The following is a 15,173-nucleotide window of genomic DNA, read 5'->3' on the forward strand; positions in this document are numbered from 1 at the left end:
TCGCTGTGACTTTTTTCTGCTTTCGAAACTGAAAAATCCACTTCGGCGATGCGCCATGATTCCATTGAAGCCATTAAAAGTCACTTGCTGAAGGCAATTAAGGCCATCCCACTCGAGGCTTATACAAATGTATGGAAAAATAGGATTAAGCGTTGGCTCGCTTATATTTGCTGAGAAGAAACCTGTTTTGAAGGCGATAATAAAGATTTGTCAGTCCGAGTCAAACTTTATTATGTGGCATGCCTCTGTCGATCTACATATGTTATATCTAAGTATTATCGACAAATATTGTAATGAATTATAAAACTAACGTCTCCATTAAATTACTATATCCAACCAATTAATAATATGTTTATGAGCATACTAATATATGTAAGTATAAAGAAGGGTGATCTAATCGATATCAAGTTGTGCTACTGTCGTATAATAAATATAACAGTATTTTAATTTCGTATGCAAATTTAGTTTAGCCACAATTTTACAAGCATTCAGCGCTAAATGAAGCAGATAACCCAAAGGCCGACTGGATAAATACAAATGCATGAAAGCAAATTCAACACTTAGCCCTTGCATTGCAGGGCAACCCCTTAGCGGCTACAATAATAAATAAATAAATGAAAAATATTAATGATTAAATGCCTAACATTGTGGAGAAACCAGAACGAATGGACACAACAACATTTTAATTAGCGCTGACATGTCGTTTTATGTGTTGTAAATATGTGTAATTAAAAATGTACGCTTCGCAGTTGAGCGACAATCGTAGATTAAGGAACAGGAGTGGACGTTGCGCCCATGCGCTTGCCACCTAATGATGGCGCGAAGTCGCCGCAACCAAATGCAACGCAGCAGTAAATCATTTTAGACGAGTACTTAAGCCAACAAACTGGATATTAGATGCGCGCAGATAATGGTCAATGGGAAAATATTAAATTTATTTGAGTGGCAAACGTGTTTCCGGACGAATGCAACGCTTTGGTCGAGGACAAAAAGGACATTCATTACTTGCAGCGCGCATGCACTTGCAACCGCTGCGGTGTTGGCGATGGCGATGGCGGCGCTGTTGGCACCTGGTTACAAACCGCGATGGTATCCTAAACTATTAATTTTCACTACACGCCCAAACAGCGTTGACCATGTCAACACTTTAACTCTTTCGTTTGTCCCCGTTATGCTTTTGCAAGCTAATATATGTGTATGCAACTGTATGTGTATGAGCGTGTGTGTGTGTAGGTTAGTGCATCTTTTTGGTAATAAAAATTCCAGACGCTGCTTATCGTGATCGTCCTTTTTAAAACTGTCAGCATATACAAGTCAATGGGCAGGACACTTCGTGCGCAAAGGACATCAGATCCATGTATGTGTACGTGTGTGTGTGTGTGTGGAAGTAAGCGGCTGTTAAGAAATGAAAATTCAGCTTAATGAAAAGACCATAAAACAAAGGCGAAATTAAGTTGGTGGACCCAAAGGAATGTTTATTATTTAGACAAAGCATTAAAAGCGTGGCGGGAGAATTCAGATATTCGCTTGTGTATTTGTGTGTGCTAAGAGCAAAGTGAACGGGTTAAAGCATAGGAAACTGCCTCACTAAGTTGAAAACTCACTTCTTTTTATTTGCTTTGAGCAGAGTTGAAGTACGCCTTTATATTTGTGTGGAGAAAAAAGGGTTGCAGGTGAGCGAATCGCCTCAGGTGTGCGAAAGCATAGGCAGTAGTTGATATAGCGGTATGAAGTTTTCATAAAAACTAGGAATTCTTGCACATCCCACTTATTTATTTATTATTAATTCTATTTATTTTAATAGAACGTGATCAAAGCAAGCACAAAATTTAAAGTTTTTTAGAAAACTTCAAAAGCTTTAGTGCAACTAAATTCTTTAAACTCTACACCCCCCAAAAACATATATGTACATGCATACGAGTATATTTCATCCAAATCAAATCCGCTAAAACAATTTGTGTCTCGGCAACGCTTTAAAAAGCTTTAAGGCACCGCTCAGTCAGCCAGTAAACCGTTTGCTCGTTGAATGAAAGTGAAATTAAATAATTTGTCTTTTTAATTTTGCAATAAATTCTCAAGTGTCTACCCACTCCGCCATGTAAGCCTGCTCCTCCCCAGCCAAGTACACAACACTCATTACCACCCTGTTTTGCCTTATTGTCAGCTCTCGTATTAGAGTTCTTTTATAATCTTTTATTTGGTTGAATATGGTTCACAGCGCAGTAATATCATCTCCGATGTTGTTGGAACAATGCTTAAAGTCATCAGTGTGTCAGCAATAAACACACGCTTCTGCCTGCTATTATCACCATCATCACCATAGATGTAGAATAGTAATAATAGCTGAAACCAGAAGCGTGCCAAAATCACTTGGCAACGCGGCACAGTGGTGAGCTGCTATGAGATTTATATAGAGAATGCAACGAGTTTGCTTGAAATTTTGTGTTTCCAATGAAATGACAGCTACGAAATCGTTGAAGATTTTGTAGAAGTGTTTTGGAGAGACTACTTTATCCGGAACACAAATATTTGAGAATTCAGTAAAGGTCGTGAAGTCATCGAAAACTTGTCTCATATGAGTTGTTTCTGCCTCTGCTAAGAATTGAAAAAGTTAAAGAAACAGTGCTTTAAAAACATTCTGTTGCCATCAAAGAGGTAGCAGAGCATCTTAATATGGCAATAATCGTAACAGTGATAGACTCGTGCCAAAAGATCGGAATCTTGTACAAAAATGGCATAGAAAAGAGATCGCAAAAGAAATATCTTATATAGCTAAGGACCCTACATTCATCAAATGCATTATTACTGCTGACGAGACGTGGGCTTATGAACATGACATTGAATCTCTTCAACAATCAAAGGAATGACCCTCCAAAAATGAACCGAAGCAAAAAAAATAAAATTTTCTGACGGCTCTAAAGGCCATTTGAAAAGCGATAACAAACATTTGTTTTAAAATGCATGAAATATCCGGGTTCTCTCCGGTTACGTAGACCCGACTGTCATGAGGACGGACCATATTTGATCAGATGATACGGTTAGATTACCCAAATAACTGCCTTTACCGTATAAAATCAATTCCGGTTGTTGGTGGAATCAACTGAGACTCTCCTTCTAGTTTGTGGTCTCCAACTTGATTTTTTTTCGAAATATATCCGGAAAGCAAGACCTTTTGCAAAATAATTTCAAGCTGCCTCTGAACAGCTAATAGGTTTAATAAGTAGTATCTTTTATGTTGGTTAAAAAAGGGTGCCTAGGAGATACCACGATTACGGGCCTGTCTCGAAAACGCCTCTATATATGTATATCTAACCGGATTTAAGGCTTTTTGCCCAAACGGCCTTCACCTTTCACTCAAATAGTCAAATGGTCAGATCGACCAAAAGTGTTACAGGTCCATTATATAACAGCAATATTTCTAATTTCTAAGCCACTGTGCCAACACCAATTTATCGCTCACACAAGATATACATACATACATACTTAAATACATATTAGTTCTCTACTACACACCGCAGAAGCACTACGAAACATATTGAATATATGAATAGGAAAATATATAGAAATGGACGGACCGCTGAATAAGGGCGTTTCGATGTTTGGCACTTGTGCGACCCCATGAATGCAAAATACAAATTAAAGATGATATGGCAATCAGCAATAAGCGTTTTTATTAAATTCACCAAACACCCGAATCCTTGCGGGGAACACAAGCGTAACACAACAACAACACAAGTGCGCCCAGTTTCTATTAGGCCACATTATTTGCTCGTGTGGCCGTGTGCCGATCACCCCAGTAAGTTTGTGTGTGTGCTCATAAACACCCGCGAAATCCGTTCACCCTCCCTGGAGGCAATATAAAAGCACTACAACGGCACTCGCCCATAATCATTTACAAACAAATTTCATCACTAACCCGCCAATATGTCCATTTATACTGGGATACTCTTTTTTTAATATCCTCGTGCCATTGCTTTGTTCCTCGTTTAATGTGAATATTGCTGTCGCGTGGAAGCGTTTAAATCGTGCAGAAGACCGTTAATCCTTGTGTTGAAAATCGTATTGTTGGCAAATTACCATCCTCCCCGATATCCGGTATCCCCGTGTCTTGCCTTACACTTCACCGTAGAACACTCTTTGAAGGCAGTCACGTACATACATATGTACACAGATACCCGCCGTACGTTAACAAATGAAAGGGTGTCAGCTTAGCTGACTTTTGATATTGCCAAGGATATTATTTACAGCGAAACATATTAGAACAGCCAAAAAATGTCAAATGATTTTTCGGAATGAACGAGCGAATGAATGAAATGAAGTGGAGCGTACACTGAGAACAAAAAGAATCAAAAATCCAAATTATGTATATTTCAAAACCAGGAATCAATTTCCAAAATCTTTCTTTTTTTGATAAATCCTTCCAAGCATATCGTCCATATATCAGGAATAGAAATCGGTGGACTGGTCTTCTAATTCTTGAGTAATGCATGCATTGAGGGCCTTCCTTGCTAACGAACGAGCGGCTGGTCAGTTGTCTCCGAGCACCTGCAGAGTCAGGACAAACATTTTCGCGCGACGTGTTTCTGTGAGTGGTGCAAGCCGAAAATGCAGCGTTCGTTAGAGCAGAGGTACGCGATTAAATTCTGTGTGAAACTCGGCAAATCTGCGTCAGATGTTGCTTTAGCAAGAAGTGGTGTGTTTCGATGGCACCAGACTTTTTTGGAGTGCTGGGAAGAGGTCGCTGATGAAGACCGTGCTGGGAGACCTGCGACTTCAGCAAACACCAACAATGTGAATCATGTGCGCAAAGTTTTGAGCTCAAACCGTCGAGAAAGTATTCGTTTAATTGCTCAGATGTTAAATTTATCAAAATCTGTTGTTCTGTGTGTGGTAACGGAGTACAAGGTGTGCGCGAAGATGGTCCAAAAAGTGCTCCTTTCTTGTGAACAGCTACTTAACCAAGGCCGGCATTCCAACGCCTCCGCAGGCGCCCTGCAGCCCAGATGTGGCCCGCCGGACTTATTTTGTTTTCAGGCAGGAAAAGGCAAGCATTTTGAGACGACAGAGGAGATCCAAGCAGCATGCATCTCGGCTCACCTTCGGTGACACCTTCAATGCTTGGAAATCGCACTGGCAGCGCTGCATTGACGCAGAAGTAGCCTTTTTTGAAAGTTTTTAAGAATTGTAACGATTGGTTCAATCATTTTTTTTAAATCGACTCAGTCTTATTACTTTCCGGACAAATCCTGTAGAATGGGACCTTTTCGAAAAACGAAAATTACCGCAAAATCCTCATATAACCTTAAAATCCGCTCAGTGTAGCCAAATCTTATGAGGATGTCCGCTTCAATTGTTATGCCGATGTCTTTTACCACTTTAACTTCGATTTGGTGCGTACCAAACTTTCTCGACCCTTGATTGTTGTAAGTTGTTGTCATTATTGTTGTTGCAAGTAATGCGAGATTTGGCAATGAGCAGCGGAGAAATGAAAAATGACAATTGTAAATAGTCACGACCGAAACAATGCGCAGCGATTACCCAACACAGCGTCAGCTTTCCAAGGATCTCGAGCTCTGAAGATTGAGCGACAGCGTGACTGAGCGACAATTTACATTGTGCGAGGTCACCTCATCTTCCGGCGCATTGTCAGCCACCGAATGCTGCCCAAGCAGGGTAGTTGCCGAATATTGGCTTGCGACTACTGCTTTTGATTATGTTGATATGTGGGCTGGTCGCCGGCTGGCGCAAGCAATTTCGCATGCTACGGGTCCTGCCTGCCTGCCTGCAAGTGCCGGGTGGGAGGATGTGAAATGAATGAAATGTGAAATTAAATGATAAAAGATGCTCTAATGCACATACACACACACAACAACAACAACATGTGAAGAGCAAAGCGGGCGGGGGTGCATGTGCGTGCGCATGTGTGTATACGTGACGCAGCGTGCTTGAAGGGGAGTTGCGGCGTACGCATGGACCGACCGTGCCAAAGGTCGTTGAGCACCTGTTTTATTAAAAAGCAAATAAACGTCGACGAGTGTCTGCGGAGCAGCATTGTGAGCGCGCACGCCAAGTGAGGGACATCGAGCAGCGTACAAGGACATCGAGCTTCAATTGATGTTCGCCAAGGGTTTGGGCTGTCAAGTGGTGGTCGCTTGTATAGCATAATAATTGTGCATATTTGGCTTTTTAATAAAACCTAATCGTCATGGCATCGCTTCATCAACGCACAGCGTCCGGGTGTTAGGCGGTGGCAGTAGAGCGGAGCGAGTTCACAGTGAGGGGTGTGTCGAGTGTGGTTTGGGCTGACATATGTAGATGTGTATGTTTGTAAGTATGTGTACTACACGTAGTTGGGCAATGAAATTTAATTAAATTTCTAAACACTTGATATATCTGTATATGTATGTATGTATGTATGTATGTATGCAGATATGTATGCATTTAGATTTGTAGTTATGTATATGCGTTAGCACACACCTGTAAGTTGATTTCTACTATATGTACTCGTATATGTAAATTTACAAATAAAATATATTTATGTTCTTTGAGTGGTGTAAGTCTTTGTTTAAACTCAATTGAAAAATTTGAGGGTGAACGGACACGTGATTTTTATTATTTATCTCTTATTTAAGTAAAAAATAATTTGGATTTGATTTTTAATTCAATAAGGTTGAACTTTTATTACGCCCAAAATTAATTAGTTATCAATCTAATAAAATGAAAAAAAAACGCACACACACACACAAAATTTCGAATGCACCAAAGCTATAAAACTCTTTGCCAAACATTTTTTTTCATACAAGAACTGGATTTTGATCGGTCAGTTTTTAAAGCAACTTTATGTTATAGTGATCTGATCTGCACAGTTTATTCGGAGATAGTAGCGTGACCTTGGAAAATATTTTAATCCAAAATAAATATCAATCAAAGTCCGCAGACATTAAAATGTCTGTATCTTTAGAATAGCTTACAGGGCATAGGAAAGAAAGTACCAGGAAATTGTAAATAAAACGCAAACTATTTAATTATTCGTCAATACTTATTTTTTCGCCTGCAAAGTAATCCCCATCAGATGTAATACACTTAGGCCAACGTTTTTTCCAGACCTCGAAACATTTTTCATAAGAACTTTTTGGGATGGCCTGCAGCTCCTTCAGCGAAATTTGTTTTATCTCTTCAATCGACTGGAAACAATTTCAGTTTCGGAAACAAGAAAAAATCACACGGAGCCAAATCTGGTGAATATGGTGGTTGATCGATCGTATTTATAGCGCTTTTGTTTTTAAATTCGCTCACAAACGCTCATCGTGTAAAATCCATGAATTATTTTTTCACAATTCCAGTCGTTTTCGACAAATGTCCTCACGCAAACGCCTCAATATGATCAAATACATATATAAAATAACACAATGGTCCCCCCATATATAGTCGTTTCGACAGATGTCCTCACGCAAACGCCTCAATATGGTCAAATAGATATAATACATATATAAAAATAACACAATGGTCCCTCCGAATAAGGAAAAACATTACCATCACCTTGATTTTTATGGGGCTTTGGCGTGTTTTTTTGGTTTCTGCTCGTTTTTCCCCTCCATTGCGATGATTATTGACTTTTGTGTATGTCAAACCTATAAATTCATGCCTCATCGACAGTTATAATGCTCTCCATGAATGTAGGATCGAAATTCGCACGATCAAGTATGTCCAAAGAGGCCTGTTTACGGTACTCTTTTTGAAAAATGATCAGCTTAATCGGGACGAGTCGAGCAATAACGGACTTAATACCTAAAATATCCGCCGGAGTTATTTGAACGGACTCGCGTAAGATGTTGAGCTCTCTTGCCGTCTCTCTAACACTAGCCTGAAATTTTTCAAGCACCACATCCTTCACTTTTTTAATATTTTCATCAGTTGAAAAAGTCGACGTCTACAACGATCTTTCGACCGTCTTTGGAGGCTTTGTACCACTCGTAGGCTTGTGTTTTTGATAAAACTGAATCACCGTAAGCCTTTTCCAACATTCGCAAAGATTTCGCACACGAAATTTGGTTAGAAATACAAAATTTTAGACAAATTCGATATTTTTAACGATTGTAAAAATCGCAATGCAATACTGAGATAGATCGCGCTCAATCAGCAATTAAGGACAGTCCTACCAATACCCATTGAATTTAATTTACAATTCCCGTTCACGGCGTTCAACTTGAAATAATTTGTGTGGTCAACTTGAAAGCAAGCTCTTGATCGTTTAACCGCAGCGATACGAAATTTATTTCGACAACTATTTAATGTCAATTAGTACAAAAAATGAAAAGACTGATAACCCGGTTCGATAAAAATTTTTTACTTTGATTCTTTTTAAACCCTTTTAATGTGTTTACATTTTTTATACGTCAATCAACCAATGCTCTAACATTTTTTTGTTTGTATATATTAGGTAATTTATATTTATCTAAACATTTTGATTTTGGAAAGATAAATTATGGGTTTTAATAATATACAGTAAATAAATTTCACAATTATTTTTATACTCTTGCAACATGTTGCCACAGAGTATACTAGTTTTGCCATAAGTCAATAACTAAATGCGTCAGATACATTAAATTTTCGAATAGTGCCTTTAAAGTATTTCATCTGAGGTCATAATCGGACCATAACTAGTCAAGCCCCCAGATAGCGGAAATGTGAATGGCTGAAGTTTTACCAAAAATATCGTTTAATACGTGAGATATATAATTGAAATTAACATATACATATGTAACTCATATCAGAATTTTCAAATATCCGGTTGACTCTTACAGATTGTAGATGTAATAGTATGAGGTATCTTAATGAAACTGAGGAAGCATCTGTTTCTGTTAATAGTAAACGATTTTCAAACTTTCGATGAGCCTTATACCGGTCAATTAGTAAGATACATATCTTCACAAAATTATATACAAGTATTAAAGGTTTAGCGCTGAACATGAATGGACTTGGTCCAGACTTTGGTGTTAATCTACTATCATCAATCTCGATCTTCTAGGTGACGTTTTGCACACCAACTCAATGTAACCTCTTCGTTTAAATTTATGTCAGATATATATATATACATATCTCACTTGAGGATGATTTTAATAATACTAATTTATTTTTTTATGCAGAACTTAGTACTTGGGAAGTTTAAAATGGATTGTATGTGAGATGTGTGATATATTCCGATTCTGATTCCGACAATAGAATATCAAAATGTATTAAATTTCAAAAGCTGACGAAGAAATTTTTACAAAACAAAAAAATTAAAATTCACTTAAAACTGACTGGTTTGTAACCGGTTTTGGGCCCATATTCTCTTAGGCAAAGTGGTTCAGAACGATCCATAGAGCATTTCCCTTATATGCGATTTTATAGAAAATAATCGATCCGCTCTAGTGCACGTGATATTTGTTCAAAATCCATATCAGACAAATATGTACGATATGATTATCAACAATGGTTTCTATGTATTGAGTGCTTATATACATACGTACACACATATACAAAGTGAATACTAAATATGATAACCAAGTGATAACTACTCTTGGCAAAGGGCAGAAAGGGTAAATATTTTGCATAAAAAGCATAAATATTTGACGCTAAATGCAAGAATTGAGGAGAACATTTCTTTCACTTTCTTACCGTTATTGATCACATAAAACTTGTGAGAACATATTGAAATTTCCAGCACGATTAGAATAATCTTATCAATCTAATTCACACAAACCGCAGCGGCCGGTCAGCAAGTTCTTCATAAACGATAAATCAGGTGTGTTATTCAGTTAGTTGTTAGAACAACCTCGACAATAACATAACGTTTATTAACAGTTAAAAAAATTTAAAAAAAAATGGGAAAAATTGATCTGTACGCAATTGGTGGAAGCGCGCCGAGTCGAGCTGTTTTACTAACTTTGAAAGCATTGAATGTGCCCTTCGAATACAAACTTGTCAACTTATTGACTGGTGAGAATCGATCACCGGAATATCTCGCCATTAATCCACATGGCACAGTACCAACTTTAGTTGACGACGGAGAAATACTCACTGATTCCCATGCTATTATTACATATGTGGTAGACAAATACGGTACTGACGACTCACTATATCCAAAGGATCTAGTCCTTCGCGCCAAAGTCAACCAAGTTTTATTCTATGAAGCCACCGTGGTTTTCGATCGCACATTCCTCACGATTAGCAAAGCTGTATTTAATAACAACAATGTGATTCCGTTTGCCAAAATTGATGCCATTTATAAGGTATATGAGCAGCTGGAAGGTTTCCTGCAAGCACATCCATACGTGGCTGGCGAACAGCTAACGGTTGCCGATTTCTCACTCGTGGCTACGGTAACAGCCTTATTTACTTACGCCGAACTCGATACGGGTAAATATCCGAAAATCCATGAATGGGTTAGGCGACTGGAGGAGCTGCCGTACTATGCCGAAGCGAATGGTGCTGGATTGAAGCAATATCGTGATCTTGTAAAAGCAATTGGTTTTAAGGTGTTGCGTTAATTTAAAAAAAAAGGAAAATAAAATAAAAACGCTGTGGCTAATAAGTGGAAAAATTTATTTAAATATTATATCAATAAATAAATAAGTATACATTTATCTTTGAAAGTGTGACCTGGAACTAAAATTCATATTTTCTATGTTCATTAGTTGTGAGTTACAAAAATATAAGTATTGACTTAAAATTAAGTCCATAGTCCACATAATAACTTATATACATACCTAGATACATATGTACATACATATATGTATATTTCCATGTAAAAATTATCTACAATTTTTTGGGTTTGATAGCGCTTTTTCGATTTTTTTCACTGAGGATAGATACCCAGCAACTACCGAAATTCCAAACAATTGATAGAATTAGCGTGGAAACTAACACATATGCACATACCGTGAAACTCACATCTTACTCTTACTAAGAATGCTTACTAAGAAAGGGAGAACAATTACACATACATATGTATGTACATATGTACATAAGAGTTTTGGGCAGAATTATGAAATCGGCCTTAAAGGGACTTTTAACTCAAATCTGAATGGGTTTTGATTTATGCGTTGCTTATCTAATCTATCTACATATGTACTTACATATGTATGTAATTGAAATTTTCAAAGTCATTCAAAAACACATGCATAAACTTATGTTTGTAGGTAAGCATATACATATGAATGTATGTGTGTAGGGCGTAGACAGAAGAACAGACGGGTAAAAACCGCCTTTTTTGAACAATTTTATAGATTAAACTTTTTATTCGAATTTTTAATTGTTACAAACAATTTTTGGAAAAAAATATTTAGAACTCGGCCATTGCGACGCCATTTCCGGTGTTTTAGTTAAAACCTTAACTTAGCACTTGGACGAAGAAAAAAAACTGACATTTTTACAAAAAATTTTCATGAAAATTTCGCGAAATTTTTTTTCAAATAGTTGTAATCGAAAAAAATCCTGGGGAAATTTTAGAACTTAGAAATTTTAGAAATTAATTAATTTAACACTTATATTTTTAATTTTTATCTCCTGTAAGACTTCCCTAATTCGTTTATAAGTATTTATTTTATATTAAATAGTGTAAAAATAACTTTAATTCCATATTAAACGATTTCAAAATAACGAACTATGAAAAACACACGTTTCTCAGTTTCTCGTTTAGTTCACCTTCTTCATTAACATAAAAAAAACATACATATCTTAAACACCAATATCCTCTAACCAAAGTGTATTTAACAAGAGGAATTAGTAATTGACTTGTGTTTATTTGACAATGAAATAGTAAACAAGTCATATGTTTATTTATATTAACCTGTCATATACTTACTTCACTTTGTTGAATACACTTTGCTTCCATCCATCTCTCCATAAAATAAAAATATAAAAATGCCAAAGCCAACCACCAACTTCATGACAGTGTTATCGATAAAGACATTTACCATTTCCCGATACATAATACACTGAAAAATGTTGGATTATCTTTATTTTAGCAATGTTTGGAAGAATTAAGAAATTATTTACATTTATACTTAATTTATAATTGAAAGGATATTTTTTGTCAACATTCAGATAACTTTCCATTAATTTAAATTATTATTATATGGAATTTATTTAACCCTTGTCAACTTGCAACCCTGGAATGAAAAGCATTTCGGAACGCTTCCATTTTTAATATATCGCTGAAAGGAATTTAGCGAATACAACAGTGCTGCTTGTTTACTGTCATTATCTTAAAAAAGAAATCACTTAAGGCCGTTTTTCCGATGTCAGATTAGCAGCCATCCGTCAATTAAGCTCCGCTTAATTTAACCGAGAGTATTTCTTTCGGTTTATGACCCTTTTTTAACCAGAAATTAACTGAACGATGTATGCTAACCAGTCATTGTCTTAATTATTGTCAAATTTAAATAAAGTTTTTCACAATTACTTAAAATTCAGTTACAAATATCAATATCTATAAAAACAAGCTACTTGTTGCATTTCATTTCTTATTTCAATTACTATTGAGAATACCTATTAGCAATACAAATTTTACACTTTACTTATTATTTTCAATATTTCAATATATTTATCAAAATTTTGTTTTCAATTGTCGAAACCATAAATAATTTTTGTTTTCAAAATCTTCCAGTTAAACCGAATTATCGTTTGTTCTGTCTGTCGCTCATTCAAATACATTTCTTGTCAAAAAGTAACATTCGTTGCAACTTGTCGAATTGGAAAATAGTAGCAATATTGCATTGCTTGCAGACACTCTGGTATACTCGTTCGTTTCGTTTGCTTCGCCATCAGGTTCGGTGACAAAAGTTAATTTCTTCGTTTTTGCCTTTGCCTTGGCTAGTGAGTTTCAATTTTTGTGCATCGGTTTGCAGAAAAATAAATTTTTATAAGAAACGGTAAGTGCATTTACATTATACAAATTATATATAATTTTATGGATTCTTAGTGTGAGTGGAAATTAAATCATTAATACGCGTAAAACTAAATGTGAAAATAAAATCGAACTTAGCAGACTTGTGGACATGAGTTTTCCATTCGTTTCTACGAGCATTGCATACATACATAAAAATTCTTTATAAACTATTGTAAATCGTGATTTTAACTGCATACAAATCGATTATTTGCAAAAATTTATGCTGCAGTGAATTATATTAGTGGGTTTTTAAGATTAAGAATTTTTTATCTTAACGATTTTTTCGCTATTGTAAAGAAAATTCGGACTTTTGAAACAGCGCTGCCGACGTCGCAGTAGCAGAGCGTTAGGATCGCAAAACAATGCCAATGAATCACACGAACGTCGTCGCAACCAAGATGGCGACGACGTTGATGTGTTGTTTTGCCTTGTCGCGCGCCCCGCCACATCTTCCATTTCTAGTATACATACACTAGGTAGATGCACATTTCCTTACTCACGTATAACTTTTTCATCTTTTTCCCTATTATAATTTATTGTGTACATGAGCTACATGCTCTTATATAGATAGGTGCATATATTGTGTTAGCTTCATTTGTTGGATTTTCCGTTTTTAATCTTTGTTACCTACCTGAGACGCATCTTGTTTGTGAGATGTATCATGATGCACCATTGTATTTATCAAATATTTTACATATGCATATATTTAATTGAAAATGTTTTCCTTTAAAATACATTGAACTGAATTTCGACGTAATTGTTCGATATTTGACCTCTCTTATACTAAATGTTTTTTACAGTCATAAGTCGTTATGTGGTCACAATTTCTCGCGTTAAGCCTCAAACTCCGTTAATGCATGAAAAAGCTCAAACATTCCAAAATGTATACGAATGTTTTGTGGGGGGAAAGCAGACGTCGGGGCAGTAAAAATGACGACAGCGTCGCGGTAAACGGCGGTGGCAACGGTAATATCGCAGCAGCAAGTGCAAAGTGAAAATTAAACGTTGCTTAGCTCAAGTGAAATGAGACGGCGACGGCACAAGTCTGAATTGAGGTCGAAATCAATTTAAAGCTCTGTAGTGACCATCAAAATATATATGTATTGAAATTATCTATATGTGCATGTAGTGTATATAAAATATACAAAAAGAGCGTTAGATCAGTGCTCGCTTGAACGTTACTTTTTAAATTAAGCTATTAATATTAATATTTTTGTAAATAAGCTGTTCACGCTTACGAGTTAAAGTTGGAGAATTACATTAATAGTTAGAATGTAAGCTTGCAACCATTAAAGTACGATGAAAACACGAAAATCACCCTCGAAACGCGCATGTACGCCTTGTCTTGCATCTATCTATTTTTTTCATATACTTATGAACTTTTAAATGTATATAAATGCTATTGACTACCTTACCCCTTGTGGGGGGTTTTTGTTCTCCTTCAGTGTTTACACACACACACACACACACATCTTCGACGTTGAATTTCTTTGTGATTTCGCTATATGAACAAAGAAAGTTCATAACGAATAATTTACTCTGTAAAGATTTTAAAGCGTCAACAAATTATTTGAGGGTATTGAGGGTCGTTATAAAATAACTTTTATAATTGTCAAATTCTTTGTGGTGACCTGCAGGGTGTTGTCTTTTCTTAGACGTACTTATGTATCTAGTATATTATATTTCGATCGATGTTTTAGTGGCCTTAAGATTGACATACAATTTATCTTTGTTGAGCTGTACTGCATTGTAAATTTCTGTTGGCTACAGTTCTGGAAATTGTGGGACTGTACTATTCCTTCACAATTTTGTTCAACAAATTCGTATACAGTTTTATATATACACATTCATGAAGAAAATTATGACCTGCTATCCTAAAAATCTATTTCCAACTTTATATTATACTTTTGCTTGTATTAGGTTTAAAAATTCTGTATGGCACATATTAACTCAAAATCTAAGAAACCAATGAGTAATCATGGAAAAATTTTCCTACTTTCATTATTTGCAGATCAACTGTTTAGGTATGTCATATATTTACTCTCAAAATTTGGAATATTATATTATTAATATTTGCTCAGTAATACCAGCTCGGTAGTAATTGTTATCTAAAAAAATTTGGTTTGTGTGGCAGCACTTATTTGTGTGCTATTTCAAGGGACACGATTCTACAAAGAATTTACTGCAGGAATCGTCAACAAATTTTTATACGCAACATGCTGGAACCTACATACATAGG

General features: G+C 36.1%; 2 protein-coding genes across 2 annotated transcripts in view; one reads left to right on the plus strand and one right to left on the minus strand.

Moving 5' to 3' along the window:
- Positions 1-15,173, minus strand: part of LOC126756915 (protein immune deficiency) — a 243,375-nt gene that overhangs the window by 178,219 nt on the left and 49,983 nt on the right. The gene's annotated exons all lie outside the window — the stretch shown is intronic.
- Positions 9,867-10,532, plus strand: LOC126756931 (glutathione S-transferase D1-like). The gene has a single exon (XM_050470433.1). It carries the CDS (start codon positions 9,867-9,869, stop codon positions 10,530-10,532), a length of 666 nt encoding a protein of 221 aa, XP_050326390.1.

The sequence above is a fragment of the Bactrocera neohumeralis genome, chromosome 4 (assembly GCF_024586455.1).
Source record: "Bactrocera neohumeralis isolate Rockhampton chromosome 4, APGP_CSIRO_Bneo_wtdbg2-racon-allhic-juicebox.fasta_v2, whole genome shotgun sequence".
Taxonomy (NCBI): domain Eukaryota; kingdom Metazoa; phylum Arthropoda; class Insecta; order Diptera; family Tephritidae; genus Bactrocera; species Bactrocera neohumeralis.